Here is an 18200-nt window from a genome sequence, read left to right on the forward strand (position 1 = left end):
AAAGTAGATATAAGATGCACTCAACTGCACTCTCACGAATACTTTCACCAAAAAACAATGCAAAACCGATGTAAAAACAGTAAGAGCTTCGTTGTGCAGCGTAACAGCGAGTGTCCAGATAAACTCGCGTATTGTGATTGACAGCTAGGGTAATTGGAAAGGGAGCGTTCTATAAAGGCTTTGTGTATAATTTAATCAGTTTAAATAAGATTATTTTCATCCTACTTAGAGAAATGATGAGAAGTTGATCTTTTAGTCACTGGCTTGATTTACTGATGCATTAACAATATTGAACAATTTTGAGAGAAAGAAAATCTGTCTGAACTTGAATAATTACACATCAGAAATCACTGATCACAGATCAGACATTAGAATAAACATGTTTGTGGTGTTGCTGGCTGATCGATATCTTAAAAGTCTGTTTGCAAAGCCTGCGTCGAAATTACGTCTGATTCACCAAATAATCCACAGTAAAATGCACCGAATACAAACAAATAATGCACTGCTGAGGCCCCGTCCACACTACTGCGTTTTCGTTTAAAAAACGGAGAACTTTTGCTACGTTTGCACCTCCCGTCCACACTAAAACGGCAAAAACGGAGACCCAAAACGGAGAAGTTTAGAAACGCTGCCGACCCGTTTTTCGTTTTGAATCCCCGGAGGGCGTTTTAGTGTGGACGGGTCAAAACGGAGGACTTTAGAAACGATGACGTAGTAGAGGCTCACGCTCGGATCTATGATTGGGTGTCATCAGTCATGGCGTAGGCTATATCTTTTCTAGCAGCTGTTGTGCAAGTAAATTCTGCATTTTACAATGCTAACTGCCTACATGCGCCGGAGGCAAGCTATTATTCGAGCGATCTGTGACAATTCCCGGTAAAATAGTGACAATGTGACAATTCCCGTGTGCAACTGACAATTCACGATAAAATAGTTTACGTTTGATAATTCCCGGTATCGACCGTGTACATGGAGCGTCGGTTTTGGGTTAACCCGGGAAGAACCAGCGCATGGTGGGATAATTTTATCAATGAAGTTGTGTTTACACCGGCTTGCGCATGCCCAGTGTTGGTGAATGGTCACGTGATCCGCGTTTTCAGTCGTTTTAATGTGGACGGAGATCAATTCTAATACGCAGCTAAAACGCTGGTGTGGACGGAGATCGTATTCGTTTTAATTCTCCGTTTCTAAACGAAATCGCAGTAGTGTGGACGGGGCCTGAGACATTCAAATTGTAAAAAAAAAAAAAAAAACACACACTGGAGGTGGTCATATGCAAACAACCGGTGCTAGGTGACGTCACCTTGCCCCATAGGATCCACAACGAGCCGTATTTGGAGCTTGATTTAATAAATGCTTATTTTATAATAGGGAGGACGTCTAAAGCTATGAAACTTGCAAGTTCTAATGGTACAAAGACCTCTTATATGCCAAAAGATCAAGGCAAATTTGGTTTCTCATGTCATCACCCCTTTAAAGGAGAGAAAATGTCAAAATGAAGTGTTATTTCAAGAGTTTTGCACAATATTATATAGGGGAGAGATCTGTTCGTTTTTAATGTTGTATTATTTTGGAATTTCAAAGGTTTTTGGTATGTGTGAGTTTTTGGGGTTACTAGTGCTGAAGAGTAGAGCCTGTGGTTCGGCTGACGATTACCCAAACACCATTAAGACTATATGTTACTATATTTAAAAAGTAACAGCTGTGTCCTCTTCAGCACAGTGATAGTCTCCTGGCTAAATATTTTAATACATGCAGGTGTAAGTATTATAAGTAATTATAAAAAATAAAAAATGTATAACATTATACATTTCTCTTTATATGCGTTTATACTGCATGAGTAAATATATCTGCAAAACATTACACATGCAGTACCATATCTGATCACATCTATATATTATGAAATGAATATAAAATTATAAATATAGTCACATTTTTCAATATATGAAAAGCAGCAATTCTTTATGTATTATTCAATATATTGTAATATATTAACACAATATATAATTCTGTGTATTTTCAAATATACCGTTAAATCATTTAATTTACTGATCATTCATAGGGATTTTTTTTCTTTCTTTTTTTAGGGCCTAATCAAACATACCAAATTCAACTCATCAGCTCATTAGAGGAAACTTCAGTACCTGAATTGGATGTGTCAGATAAGGAAGAGGGATTCCATAGTTCAGAAACACTGCTGTAGGTTTATGATGCACAGCAGGCATTTGGGGGCAGATAAAGATCTGTTATTTAAAGGAGTACTGTCAATATAATACCATCAATGCAGAAAACACATGTGAAATGGTTCAGGTCATACTTAGATGGGAGAGGTTATTATGTGAGTATAGGAGATCATAAGTCTGAGTGGACATCCATGACATGCGGAGTCCCTCATCTATTCAATTCTTGCACCACTCCTGTTCAACCTGTATATGCTCCCAATGAGCCAAATAATGAGAAAGAACCAAATATCTTACCACAGCTATGCAGAAGACACACAGATCTACTTAGCCCTATCGCCTAACGATTACAGCCCCATTGACTCCCTGTGCCAATGCATTGATGAAGTAAACAGTTGGATGTGTCAAAACTTTCTTCAATTAAACAAAGACAAAACTGAAGTCATTGCGTTTGGAAACAAAGATGAAGTTCTCAAGGTGAACGCATACCTTCACTCTAGGGGTCAAACAACTAAACATCAAGTCAGGAATCTTGGTGTGACACTAGAGTCAGACCTTAGTTTCAGTAGTCATGTCAAAGCAATAACTAAATCAGCATACTATCATCTGAAAAATATAGCAAGAATTAGATGCTTTGTTTCCAGACAAGACTTAGAGAAACTTGTTCATGCTTTCATCACCAGCAGGGTGTAATGGACTCCTCACTGGCCTTCCCAAAAAGACCATAAGACAGTTGCAGCTCATACAGAACGCTGCTGCCAGGATTCTGAGCAGAACCAGAAAATATGAACACATCACACCAGTCCTCAGGTCTTTACACTGGCTCCCAGTTAGATTTAGGATTGATTTTAAAGTATTATTACTGGTATATAAATCATTCAATGGCCTAGGACCTCAATATATTGCAGATATACTCACTGAATACTCACAGACCAACAGATCACTCAGATCACTAGGATCATATCAGCTAGAAATACCAAGGGTTTACTCTAAGCATGGCTAATCTGCTTTTAGCTATTATACCAGCCGCAGCTGGAACCAGCTTCCAGAGGAGATCAGATGTGCTCCTACTGTAGTCAAGTCACTTTCAAATCCAGACTCAAAACACATCTGTTTAGCTGTGCATTTACTGAATGAGCACTGTGCCGCTGTTCGTCCAACTGTTTGTACTGTACTGTATTTTATTTTTCTAAACCGTTTTAATTATTCTTATTTCTTATTTTAATTTCTTCTATGTAAAGCACTTTGAATTGCCATTGTGTATGAAATGTGCTATATAAATAAACTTGCCTTGACATGTGACAAAATCCAGTGTGTTACTTAATTTCTGTGTAAATGGACATCCAAAAATGTTAGAGAGATGCATAAGAAAGGACGATTCAACAAAGTAATGAAGTTCTAAATGTAGTTTTGGGAGGAGCGTAATCATTCAGTCATGTCAATTATAATTGCAAGCATATATAAACAGCAGTCTCTGAGCAGCACCATCGACAGCTTTTTCAGCATTTTACCCAGAATCACTGAGTCATCCAGGGCAGACACGTCTCCACACGGCACTTAGTCTCAGCCCAAGAAGTCACGCCAGGGGCGTTTCTAGGATTTTCATTTTAGGGGGGCTCAGCCCCCAATGAGTGTATGATTTAAAAAAGGTAACACTTTAAGTTCCAATTCTCACTATTAACTACTGTAATTAAACGCATTTATGGTGAAATTACTACACTTTCAGGTCAATCTGTGTACATTTTGACCACGAAACATGCGCTGTCACTTTAATTCAGCGTTTGCAGCACAGAAGAAATAGACTCAGTGAGGAAACGATCTCTGCACTGCTGTATACGCACCGCAAACGGGAACGGATCGCCGGACAGCAACCGCGTGCAGTGTGAAAGCTCTAACCCTGTTAACATGGGTACGGAAAAAAATACGCACCGCATACGCACTGCAAACGGAGTATGTGTGAAACGGGCGTTACAATAAAGTGCAATCAGACAAACGGCAACATCTATTACATCTGCTCCATCTGTTTTCCTGAAGCCAAAATACTTCCACACCCATGACTTGACGCCGACTGGACAGTGTAACATTTCACTTTTGTTGCCTGCTCGCTCTGACGGTTCCATCGCTCTTGAAAGTCAGACTCAACAATGTGTGTGAACATAGATAGACTGTGAAACGTAAGTAACGCATGTGAAGCGGTGTGAAGTAGAAGACAATAATGAGGTTAGCGCCACCCGCACCTTAGGAGTAGGTTGTACGCATATGTTGGAGCGGATGCTGAAAATAGACAGGCGAACAGACAGGCGGCAAAATAAACACATTAATCGATACTCTTGCGGACGCATTTAAACCTTGGTGAAAACATTAGGGATAATGTAAGCACACTCAAGTCAGCAAATTATATAACATTGTTCTAGTGTTTATTTTAATAAAAAAAAATATTACATATTGTACCTTTGATGTATAGAGGGTTTTTTTTCAGGATTTTAGTTATATCATGCTAACAAAAAAAATGTATTTAACTTTTGTTGCATATACACTATGTTTAGGAATACCAGTTAATGTGATAATGTGAACCCTTTGTATTTTTTTTTATTTTAAAGTAATAAACATTACATAATTTCAAAAAATTAATTTCATTACAGTTATACTATATCTTTAAATTAGTTTGGTCCAACTTATATTGACTTATATTAGTCTAAGACAATTAAATAAGAGTTGATTAAATTAAATAGCATCAACAAAATAAAATGAATTAAATATACCTTAGAACATTAATTAAATTACGTTGAATGATGTAAGAAGATTTAGTTTGACAAACCTAATAAAGTTGATGTAATCCAACTAAATTGTGTTGACTAGGGCTGCACGATTTGGGGAAAATGTCATATTGCGATAATTGAGGTCAATATTGCGATTACGATTGCGATATAATAAACAAATGGTTTCATGAGTCAACTTTCTTGGTTCTCAAGGAAAATAAATGCACACACAGATTAGTAATAATCAGCCTAAAGAAAAAAGTTCTTTAGTCAAGAGCAGTGAGTGTTTTTCTCTGTTCCCTTTGTTCTTTGATTAACTTTAGTGACAGATTTTTTTTTTTTTTTTTTTTGCATTTTTTGCATTTTAACAAGAACAAAACATAATTTACATACAAGAGTACATATAACCATACATGTCAGGTTAAAGAAAAATAATAATAATAAAAAAGAAATTGAAAAAAAAAAGAAAATAATAAATAATAATAACTTTAGCGACAGATGTAATTAGTGGCTACTGTGCACTGTCCCTTTAAGACCAGCCGCTGTCAGAGACGCGGATCTCACACGCGCCTCATTCTTTCACGAGTTATCACAACTCTTCATGTTCATCATAAGACTACTCTTATGTTATGAAGACACTCGACAAAAAGACATTTTGTAATAATTGTGTGTGTTATTGTTCGTTCAAGCTCGAAAGAGAACTGTATTCTGTCATGCTGTTTTGTGCGCACGCACGATATTAGCGCGAGTCTTTCTGTCTGTCACAGTCAGGACATTCACAGGCAGCACGTTCATTTTGGCATACATGTGTGTTGTTCGTTCTACCGCGAAAGAGAACTTGATACTGGCGCCCGTCTATCTGTGTGTGTGTGTGTGTGTGTGTGTGTGTGTGTGTGTACGTGTGTGTGTGTCAGGAGGACATTCACAGGCGGCTCGTTCTTTTATGTCTTATCGCGCATGAATGGTTTAAAAGCATTTGCATTAATAAGTGCGTTAACAGCGCTAATTTGTTTATTTAATATAAAATCGCAGCATTTTGCGTCATATAATCGCGTAGACTTGACATCGCGATTGCGATTGCGATACGATTAATCGTGCAGCACTAGTGTTGACCCAATGAAAAATGACTTGATTTGAAAAAAGTAAATTAAATCGAGTTAAAAACGTTCCTAAATTAAATTGAGTAAGGGTAATGAATTCATTTTTAAGTGTAGATGAATATACTCACACAGGGTCGAAGGGTACGGCTTCATTACAGAGATCAGTGGGGTGAATCATGGATCTGTTCCTCTTCATAGACACACATCTGGATACTGGAGATGCTGCTTTCTTTCTCTTCCTGCTGGTGATACTGAGAAAAACAGAGATATATTGCAGATCATTTCTGAAGCCAGAAAAATGTACCACATTTGCTTATTTATTATTAAAAATAAAGTTAACCACAAATTTTTCAATTGCTCTGCCTTTGTAAGCCCATGTCTCTTCCAGACTTTTTTTTTAGGGCGAGCCAAAGTATCCTGCGGGCATTATGCAAATATGTTTCATGGTGACACATCACGGATAGGGGTGTAACAGATTGTAGTTGATACAGACAAGGCCCCACAGTTCTGCATGCATGTGATTCGTGGCTTAACTGCAAATTGTAACTATAATAAGGGTAAAAGTTTATCATTTGCAAGTGTTTGTCTAAATGAACTAGTAGGGCTGGGTAAAAAAATAAAAATTAAAAGATCGCTCTGGCTCAGCTCAGCTCAAGAGCAGCAGCGCGCACATGATCTTCTCTTCCCCCTTAATACCACCAGTTACCGTGCGAAATAAACATGAATGAGCATCTGAAAGTGTGTTAAAAGGTAGAGTACAACTTATCGAAATCCGTATCATGTCACATGGAATCGCTCAATCAGTGTTTCAACCGTGGAAAGACGTCAGTAAATCAGCTTGTAAACAATGTCATGTAACGTCACATTTACCTCAGAAAAACCATATCCAGTGACCATAAACTCGTTAGTCAGCTAGAATAACTCTAGAGAGGAGCATTTTGCTAAATATATGCACCATATTACATATTCATTACATTTACATATACATTTACTCATTTAGCTGACGCTTTTATCCAAAGCGACTTACAATTGCTATATATGTCAGAGGTCGCACGCCTCTGGAGCAACTAGGGGTTAAGTGTCTTGCTCAGGGACACATTGGTGTCTCACAGTGGATTCGAACCCAGGTCTCTCACACCAAAGGCACGTGTCTTATCCATTGCACCACACCACCCGCCACACCATCATTAGCCTATAATTTTTAACGTTCTTCAATTTTTAATGCATGTTTGCATAAATCTGGCAGGTTTTTATGACAGCCACCATTTAAATGTTTATATTTCATATAACTTTATTATTATAAAAGTAAATAAAAGTGTAATCGAAGTGTTTGTATACAAATTAGTTCATTTGTAACTTCAATATTATAGTAGGCTAATGAAGCTTATAGGCTACAACTGACGCCCATAGTTTACTGCATTAGTTAAGAGATTTGTTTTCCTTGAGAAAATTTGCCATGTATTGTACCTGATATCCAAAATTATCAATATTGAATCGAAACGGAATCGAAATCGAATTGCAAGCTTGTGAATCAAAATCGAATCGAATTATGAAATTTGTGTCAATACCCAGCCCTATTAACTAGCTTCCGGCAGATGGCCGTATGCATAGATTTACGGCGAAAGACTAACCTTTGACCTTGACACACAAATTAATGACGAATGTGGAAGCGCAGAAGACAGAGCAAAACAAAACACCAGTCATGAATTACATAAGTCTAAAATGAGAATTTTTAAAGAGAAATGTCGGAGGAGGTTGAGTTTGTTGCCCAGCCCTGCTTGTTTGAACCATGAGAGGTGTCAAAGTTTTCGCTACTCTTACATCCGACATCGTCATACATCGACAAGTCTGAACAAAAATCCATATCGCCCAACTAGTGGTGCAACGGATCATCATTGATCTGTGATCCGTTCGGATCTATGGGTGTTTCTCAATATGCGTTCTTCAGCGATCTTGCGTCCTTGTGTTCTCGTTTTACGTCATCATTAACCGTCGAAGTTCAGACCCAATTCCAGAGAATGTCTAATATGGCGAGAAGTTTCACTCTCAGTACACTTCCGGCTTCTGAACTGGTTGTAGTTCCTCTCTGATTCCATATGAGGGCGCTCACAGGACGAGTGCAGAATGAATGGAGGTCTATGGCGCTATACCAATAAAAATCCACTTTTCTCAGGATATAATTTTTTGTCTAGTAATTTGAATGTTGTATTCAAAAGGAGATGCAAATAAATTACACATTGCTGGGTGTTAGATTTTTTTTAGTCACTTATTTGCTTTAAAAAGTGTTTTAAAGTGTCAATGACATCATACACATGTACGACCAGAGATACTGCTTAACGGCAATCCTTCACTCACTCTGGTGCGTTCGCGCTCTGCACTTTCTTTTCACTCGAGGCATCGACAACACAGCTGACACAGGTAAACACACGTGCTAGAAGAGTTTTTGTTTTGTTTGTTTCTGGTCCCGCTGCGGATGACACGATGCCATCAAGCGGTATCTCTGGTCGTAATCAGTCCTTCACTGACCAATCAGCGTTCATTAGCAGAATGCTAGCGTGTTATGGGCAACAACAACTCAACCTGTAAGAAATCAAAACGACATAAGTACTCGTTCGTTCAACTTTCGACCTATAACCCATGTTGAACTTGCAAAACCTACAATCAGATCTGAGATTTCTCAACGGCAATCGGGTGAAAGAGACGAATTTAGCTGTCTAGCCCCATTGACTCCCATTCATTTTGCACTCATGGCGATCGCCCCCAGTGGAACTCTGGTGGTACTACAACCAAAATTCGGTACAATAGAGCTTAATAGGGAGTGGGTAGGCTCTCCGTAGACGGGCTCTGCCCAATTCTCAAGAACGCAAGTACAGAGGACGCATGAAAGAACCCGGATGTGTTCTTGATACCGAGGATGCATCGAATGCAGACTAGAGCTAGTACTCGCCTGGTGTCCCAGAAGTCATTGCGGCCGGTTCCGAGTTCGTTCTTCCAAGGAAGCTTGGCAAGACCGGTCTCCACGAGAACACAAGTCCGTTCTCTGCGTTCTTGGAATTGAGAAACAGCGGCACACACGTGATCCGCGGATTGATTTATGAAAAAAAAAAGTTGTGCGCATGTTCAGTCCACACACAGCGTGGTCATGGCGAGCGGACGAATGGAGGAGCTTGAACGCCCCGCGTCATTTAAATCCCCTGTATGGGAGCATTTTGGCTTCCCTGTCAAATATAATGATGAAGGAAAGAGGTTAGTGGATAAAACCGTGACGGTGTGTAGGCACTGTGGCACAAGAAAGCCATATGACAGTGGAAACACATCAAGCATGGCCACGCATTTGAAGCGACATCACCCCGGTGTTTCACTGACAGGAGTGAAAACGAAGGCTGCTCAACAACCGCCGCATTTAAGCAGCCCCTTGTTGCACAATCAGACCGGGCTAAAGCCATCACAAACGCTATCGGTGTGTTTCGGTTGTTTAAAATGAGGGCTTTAAACATGCTGAAAGTGCTTGAGCCACGTTAAGACATACGACATCCCGTCGCGCACCCACTTCAGCGGAAAAGTTTTTTATTAATGGTCATTGGTCCATGTTTAAAGTAAGGAGATATGCCTTTTTATGTTGCACTTTAAGTTGTTTTTCATTAATTATGAATTTTCATTAATTATGTTAAAAGAAGATATTATGCCTTGTGCACTTTAAGTTGATTTTATATATTTGAATAATTTAAAAGTGTTAATAAACAAAAAGACAAAACTTATGTTTATTTGTCTTGTCTTTTTTTTTTTTTTTTGCTGATCCGAGAAACGATCCGAACCGTGAGTTTTTTTTGATCCGTTGCACCCCTACGCCCAACCCTACTTGTTAGCTTTTTAAGAATAATTCACACAATATAGAATACATTATAATTTTACATGTTATTGATTACTTATATCTGTAGTATTTTAGTTTAGAGACCCGCCTGAAACTTTTTTTATTGAATCATTCTTTCAAGAGATTTGCTCAGTAAAGAAAAAAGTCTTTATGACTCATTGAATCATTCATTCAAATCGATTAAAAAAATAAATAAAAATGGTTAGATATTTTTAAATAGACTGCAGATATTTAAAAAATATATATATATATATATATATATATATATATGATTCAAAATTTATCCAGAATCGTGCAGCTCTAGCAGATAATGAATAATACTCACACAGGATCAAAGGTCACAGCAGGTCTATCACTGAAATTAGGGGGAATAATCATGGAGTTGTTACTCATAGACACACAGCTGAATCCTGAAGATGGTCCATTACTGAAATTTGGGGGAATAATCATGGAGTTGTTACTCATAGACACACAGCTGAATCCTGAAGATGGTCCATTACTGAAATTAGGGGGAATAATCATGGAGTTGTTACTCATAGACACACAGCTGAATCCTGAAGATGGTCCATTACTGAAATTTGGGGGAATAATCATGGAGTTGTTACTCATAGACACACAGCTGAATCCTGAAGATGGTCCATTACTGAAATTAGGGGGAATAATCATGGAGTTGTTACTCTTCATAGACACACAGCTGAATCCTGAAGATGGTCCATTACTGAAATTAGGGGGAATAATCATGGAGTTGTTACTCTTCATAGACACACAGCTGAATCCTGAAGATGGTCCATCACTGAACATAGTAGGTTGAAACATGGTGTTACTCTTCATAGACACACAGCTGGATACTGGAGATGCTACTCTCTGAGTGTGGACAAACGCCTCCTCCTCTCTCTCCTCATACACACTCATTTCACAGGCAGGTTTCTGTTTCTCTTCTTCTAGATTACAGATTTTATTTCAGGCCTGTATTTGGCAAGAAAAAACACGAAAAATACAGTGAATCTTTACAATTAAATTAAAAAGTATCTCTTGGGTTTTTCTAGATTATTCTAATTTCATAAACTTTCTGACCTTGACTGTTTCATTTAACAATGGCTTTTTTTTTCTATTGTGCATTTTGTGGTAAGTTTTTGCATTTTCAATATTCTTATAAAAAAAAAATTATACACCCCGTGTGTATGTGTATGTCTTGTATTCCCTATTTATGGGGACAAATGTCCTCATAAGGATAGGATTAAACCTGTGAATTTTGACCTTATAGGGACTTTTTTTTTGTCCCAATGTGGAAAACGGCTTATAAATCATAATAACTTAAGTGTATAGATAACATAGAACAAACGTTATATTGACTTTACAGGAAGAACGTTTGTTCATAACTTTGAAAGAACCTTGAGAGAAAGTTAGCCAGAGTTATGAGAATGTTTCCTGATGGCTGGGATAAGTCGGATAACGTTACACTAATCAACTTTTTTTATGGAATTTCGCTATTTGTAATTGAAAATATGCTATAATTTTCATGATCCATGTCTTAACTGAATGTTACGAGACAAGAAACGTTTTGTGTTTTTAACATATTAGACATATAAATAAGAGTGAATGTACGTTTGGTTACGGCCTAGCTGAGTTTCATTTTAATTCATGTAGGCCTAAGCGTGTTTGATATATGGACCAAGTTCTCGGCCCAATATGTTTTGCTCTTTTTAGTTTCTGTTCATACATCGTTTTATTTAGTTTATTATTGTTTTCAGGTAACAGCACAAGTTACAATCAGAAATAAAATATGTGTACGTTTATCCATTTTCATGAGTATTACAGTGTTTCCACTGTCTGCAGTGATACAGCAGTTAGTAAACAATTAGCTTTAACGTATTTGAGTTCGACATATTTACACGCAAATGCTCTATCTATAGGTAGATTTTATTGATAATTCTATTGGTAGTATAAATATAAAACGTTTTAATAAACTTACCGTGACAATTGAGGACATTCTTATCTTGAATTCTCTGAAATGGCGTTTGTTTATCAGACTTTCGGTTTCACAGACAGGCGAGGCGAGTTCTAGGAAGAACCCGGGGGGAGGAGTCGGATCCAGATCCAACTCCTCCCACCTTACATACCTAAACCCAGAGCCAAATCCGGCGAAACACGGAAGTAAAGCAGCGCCGCCATTACTGCGTGCTTTGCTGCTAAGGAAGTAGCGTTGGTCCCGTAGGCGGCTGTAGCAGATGTAGCTGTACGAAATGTTATTTTTATCTATTTATCTTTAATTTTGTATAGTCGCCCTGCTGTATGGCTACAACACTTCCCTCGGCCGGCCATGCAGTCACACACTACTTCGAGAACTTTGCAGTTTTCTCTCTATATTGTTACTGACACATTATGGTACGAGTTCACTGCCCGTGAAAACCGCACGACACCTTTTAATGTGAGCTCATCTGCGAAGGTATGCAAGTATCTGGCCAATCCATCCGGAGCTCATGTAATTCTGACCTTCAATCAATGCCCTGTACTTTAGGTTCTGAAGCTCGCATGCCAGATGATTAATAAAATAATGTTGAATACCTGTAAGCTGCCAACTCTCACGCTTTCACCGTGAGACACACGCAATTGACACTTTTCACACGCTCTCTCGCCACACATCCATTTTCTCACGCACATAAAAATCGAGAAAGAGGACACGGAGACCGACAGACTAGACAGAGCAGGTTAGTTATGATATAAAAAAAAAAGCTCAGCTCTCAGATTCTGTCAATTTTATTATGAAATTCAAACAATAAATATTTTGGCGTTTGTAAATGTGACGTGACAGATCCCTATGGCACGTGAACCGATCATAACTTAATAGTAAATAAACACGAATGAACAATGTTAAAAGAAACAGTAGCATAACCTACCGAAATGTATATTCATCATACATAATATCATCAATCAGTGTTTTTTTTAACCGCGGAAAGGGTTTAACAAAACAGCTGGAGAACAATTATGTCACATAACATTTACCTCAGGAAAGAAAAAAAGAGTATTTTGCTAAATATGTGTATATTACATGTTTATTATATGTTTTCTTATATCATTAAATAAAGTTGTTATTATAATAAAAAAAACGCATTATATTTAATTTGAGTTATTTTTAACCTTAAATAATACTGCCAGCTGAAGGCTCTCTGTATGTTTAACTTACAGCATTAGGTGAGAATTTTTTTTCTTGAGAAAAAATAAGGCCTATCTTGTGTACCTAATATTTACCCAAATTAGTCAATATTAAAACAAATCACAAGAATTGAACTGAATTGAAATCCTGAAATTGTTTCAAGCAATAAAAAAAAAAAAAAAACGTACCAGAAATTGTACCATATAATATAAACATTGCAACATGTTGTCACTAAACCTAATAAAATTCAGTTTAGTAACTAAAATGTTTTGACAATCACAATATTTAAGCCCCAGGATCCGCTTTCATTGAAATGTCATTAGAGGACACCGGCAAGTGTCACACCCTCACACTTCATAAAAAGTGATGGTCAGCAAACCAGAAAGTATGGTCTGATGCATGGACCGGTGCATGGTCTGCTCTTGGACCACCATTATTCAGTTTATTAACTTGCCATGAATTATTACACAAATGTTCAGTAAATGCGTGAAGAGGTATGCCTAGGCTAAATATTGTTTTGACAGTGGCATCATAAAATGCTTGATATGACTCATACCATATGAAGGCTACAGTAGCCTAGCTAACGTGAACGATAATGCTAACTAACGTTACCAACCTCCCTGCAAAACTCACCACAACTTTGTAGGTCTTGTCCCTCATGCTGGCCCTTACAAAACCCACAAGCTGACCCTCGGACACGCTACACCCAACTAAGTTACATGACCCGATTTGAAGTGGTTTTCACCCCTTTGAATACTTTTGTTTTCCTTCTTGAAAACAGCCATCACGGCAGCCAAGGAGATCATGATTGTACTGATAAGTCTACCGTGCAAAAACGCAACACAGGTTTTTATTTATTTATTTATTTATTTTATTAATGATGTCTTCACGGAACTTCGCGGGGTTTAACCAGACAGTTACACGAGTTCCACCAATCAGATGCATCACTGTGGGATGGTGGGATTGTTCAGGATTGTGGGTAATGAAGTCCTTATCCAAAACATCGCGAACAAAAGGCATTTATCTCAAAACAAGGTTAGTGCCCCATGAACTTTTGGCGTTTATATGAGCATATACAATATCTCTATAGAGCATCACAGTCCCGCCCACAGCCGGTGCCGGAAGTAAGAATTCAATACAATTTCTCCATTGACACTTGGGGTATAAGCCATAAAAACGTAACCATACATGGTAGACTTAAAACCAGCTACGGCTGTACTAAGCAATTGTATACGCTCATATAACACTGTGAAACGTGCTTCTAACCATTAACTACAATTCCATTTGAACCACTGATCCGATGGTTGCTTTGTCTGAAGCAGCAACTGCTTCATCCTCTTTGGGGTTTTATTTCACTCGTCTTAAAGGGATACTCCACTTTAAAATGAAAATTATCACCCTCATGTTGTTTCAATCATTCAAACCTGTATGAATTTCTTTCTTCTGCTGAACAGAAAGGAAGATATTTAGAAGAATGTCAGTAATCAGACAGTTTCTGGTCTCATTGATTTCCATAGTATATTTTTTTCCTACTATGGAAGTCAATGAGACCAGAAACTGTCCAGCAGCCTTGGCACCTCACCAAGCGAGGTCGCTGTTACTGAAGCTTCGAGTAATGAACCCATCAAAACAATTCTTAAGTGATTCAGTGCTTCACCAAAGCTTCATTTGCCCATCACTACAAGAAGCCACTCAATATAACTACAATAATGACAAACTCAAAATTAATATTAAACGGTGTTGAATTGATTGATAAAAAAATGCAATAAACATATTTGTACTATTTTTCAAAAACATGATAGAGGATTAACATCTAGAGGATTTTTTTTTTCTGGAACGCTATTATTGATAATATTAATTTGAAGACTGCTTGGTTGATCCCTTTTAAATATTGTATCAATAAAACATTTAAAAAATGTGCATAGTACTATAGTATTGATATTGATTAATTATGCTCATTAAAAGGGAAAAAGAGCTGTTAACGCATTTGTTTTTTTATTGTAAAAATCAATCAAAGTTTCTGGAGGGAATTGGCAGAATTCATCTTTAAGTTAGAAAAGATTAAAAACTATTTTTCATTAAAATATATTATTGTGTATTATGAAAACGATGCTAACAGAGGGCTTGATTGTTAATTTATATACTCCTGGCAAAATGTTGTATACATAAACAAAAGTATGTAAAATCATCATCAGTCTTTGTGTTTATTGTGGAATTTGATTGTTTTTTGTAAAAAAAAACCACTAACTAACATATTTAAAATACCATGATGTAATTTTTGGATCCCCTGTTACCAATTAAGGCCACACTTTATTTTGTACTATATTGTATGCTATATGCTATGCTATGTTTCTTACTTGTTCTGTCTTCATTAATAAAAATAAAATAAATAAAATAAAAAAAGAAACTAGAAGCAACTTAAAATGAAATAAAGAAATGAGTACTTGTTCATTTCAGAAGTAAAAATATAAATGAATAAATCACTTTTTAACTGATAGATGAATTGGGTTAATTAGGGTGATGTGGGACACCTACATCACATGGATAAAGGCACAAAGGCCAAAAATGTTGAACACTTCTCATCACACAGATAATGTATATGAAATGGATCCACAGGGCAGAATTGTCCTAAAACACTCAGTAAATCAGTGGTTAAAAACAGCGTCTGAAACAGTGAGCCGCACGAACAGGACTGTGAAACATCATATAAAACAGTCTCAGGACGCACCTGAAATACAAATGTGGCAAGAGCACAAACACAAACAAGATAGAAAAACTCATTCTAATTCACCAAGAGCCAGAGAAAATATTAGAGACACACAACCTGTCATCAAAGAATCCTGGAAAAAATAATGCATCACAATTTCCACAAAAATATTAAGCTTTCAAGTTTTCAATATTGATAATAATACAAACATTTATTAATAACTGATCAAATCATCATATTATAATGATTTCTGAAGGATCATGTGACACTGAAGACTCGAGTAATGATGCTGAAAATTCAGCTTTGATCACAGGAATAAATTACATTTAGAAAACAATTATTTTGAATTTTATCAGGATTTATATTGCAATATATTGTAAGAAAAAATATTTCACAACATTACTGTTTTACTGTAATCTTGATATGAACCAAACGTCTGACTTGTATACATTGAAAAAAAAAAAATATATATATATAATTGTCTGCCAGCTGCTAGTGTGTTCCAGGCTGTTTCTAGGTGTTTGTAAACTAAACTAAATTCTGTGTAATTCTGCCTTTATTTATCTTCAAGGTGAGCCTGGTATCTCAGATGTTGATTTTCATCCACATATTTCCTAATGTACCAACAGGAGATCCTCGCTTTCATATTTTCTTCAACAACGAAATCCAGAGCAGCCTGAAGAAGAACAGAAGTAGATGATTGAGTAACAGGAAACAGCAGAAGTTGAGTAAGTGAGGGAGTTTAAAGCGGTTTGACCTTCGCCAGGTGTGCAGCAACACCTTTACCCCTGTGAGATTGAGGGACCTCAGTAGACATCAACTCCACCAGCTGATCATGTGTGATAGTGTACTTCAGTACTGCACTACTCGCTGCTCCTGCTCACACCACAGACACACAGGGGGATGTTGTTATCAGTGATGCAGGCTCGTAACCTAGAGTGCTGCCTATCTAGTGGACATCAGCGCGACTGAATCTGCTGTTTTGATGCTCACTAGGTTTGAGACAGAATGAATAACGTTATTTTCTCTTACCGTCGCAGTCGAGAGTGATTGTGAAGCGCTGATTCTGTCTGTCGTGAATCACACACAGATTCGAGACGTCAGTACATGATCCACAACATGTGTGTTTGCGGAGTCGTTGACTGATCTTATATCCTCGAGTGAACCGAAACATGCAATTTACAGACAGTAAGTGTCGCGCCATGATGTGACGTCACCAAACAGTGTGAAACAACAACAGTAGAGGGCGCTGTGATCATGTTTATTCCTCCATCACAACTGAGATAGATAGATAGATAGATAGATAGATAGATAGATAGATAGATAGATAGATAGATAGATAGATAGATAGATAGATAGATAGATAGATAGATAGATAGATAGATAGATTTAAACTTTTCATTGAAGGATATTTTCCTCTATTTTTCTGGGAGTGACTATGCTATTGATAATGTTGTTAATTTCTTTGTGTTGCATTGTAGGCTAAATTGTTTATTCACAAAAACAAATTTCTCAAGACTTTGCCTAGATTTGATGTCTTTATTGCTGAGATTTCCCTTATTGTAAAATCTCTTAAACTCATTGATAACAGTAAGAACAACAAGTTTCTGAAGAACTATGTGCGGTTTTTTCTTACTTGTTGAGGAGTCAGTTATTGTTTTGTTTTGTTAATGTATTCAATGCAGTGCTGTTTCTTCTTTGTAAAAGAAATAATTAAAAAAACAGCAGAGGGCGCTGTTTATCTCTCACATCTTAGATAGATAGATAGATAGATAGATAGATAGATAGATAGATAGATAGATAGATAGATAGATAGATAGATAGATAGATAATTTTTTTTAACTTTATTTGATTAATCTGCACTTCATTTTTACAATGAAAACGATCGAAAATTATTTTACATTTAATTTTATTTCTTTATTCAGTGTCTGTAGTACTTCTTACCTGAATAGCCCTACTACCTTACCTGAAAATCTTAAAGCTATTTATTTAATTTGTATCTTTATTCCATTTAATTTTTTCGTGCTATCGTTAGTAATGTTTTATTTGTTCTTATTTTATCACTGTCTGTTTTCTTGTCTTTTTAAAAATGTAATTCAAAGTTTAAAATCAAATCATCTTGTGCTATTGCAACACAATTACCCCACTGTAAAAACACAAGTATTGAGTTAGCAAACATTTAGGTGAGATAGTTATAATGGTAATTGAGCAATGTCTATACATGAATAAAAGCCTAAATTAAAATCTGTCATCATATACAGTTATCTCTTCAGAATAAAGTATTGATTGCCTTGACTTTCAATGGATGGACAAAAAAATCACATATATGTTAAAAATACATGACTGTAGCCTATATACGGGGGTTGTTTCCCCATGGTAATGAAAATTGTATAGAATATTGATACTTTTCAAGCTTTCTTATCCAAGTT

At 36.8% G+C, this 18200-nt stretch overlaps 2 protein-coding genes across 2 annotated transcripts in view; both read right to left on the reverse strand.

Annotated features, from left to right (window-relative positions):
* LOC311295210 (NACHT, LRR and PYD domains-containing protein 3-like) overlaps positions 1–12010 on the reverse strand; it is a 68791-nt gene extending 56781 nt beyond the window's left edge. The window contains exons 1-3 of the mRNA XM_084416465.1: positions 11883–12010; positions 10236–10876; positions 6168–6290 (exon numbers count right to left, since the gene is read on the reverse strand). Of these exons, the coding sequence (XP_084272591.1) occupies positions 6168–6290; positions 10236–10822 (710 nt within the window). The 5' untranslated portion in view covers positions 10823–10876; positions 11883–12010. The remainder of the gene's footprint in view (positions 1–6167; positions 6291–10235; positions 10877–11882) is intronic.
* A 3960-nt stretch (positions 12011–15970) lies between these two features.
* Positions 15971–17143, reverse strand: LOC311296412 (protein NATD1-like). The gene is made up of 3 exons (XM_084418139.1): positions 16804–17143; positions 16529–16647; positions 15971–16447 (listed from the first exon to the last, which is right to left on the reverse strand). Exons 1-3 carry the CDS (start codon positions 16973–16975, stop codon positions 16328–16330), a joined length of 411 nt encoding a protein of 136 aa, XP_084274265.1. The 5' UTR covers positions 16976–17143; the 3' UTR covers positions 15971–16327.
* Positions 17144–18200: the final 1057 nt, after the last annotated feature.

The sequence above is a fragment of the Rutilus rutilus genome (genome assembly GCF_951802725.1).
Source record: "Rutilus rutilus genome assembly, chromosome: 1".
Taxonomy (NCBI): Eukaryota; Metazoa; Chordata; class Actinopteri; order Cypriniformes; family Leuciscidae; genus Rutilus; species Rutilus rutilus.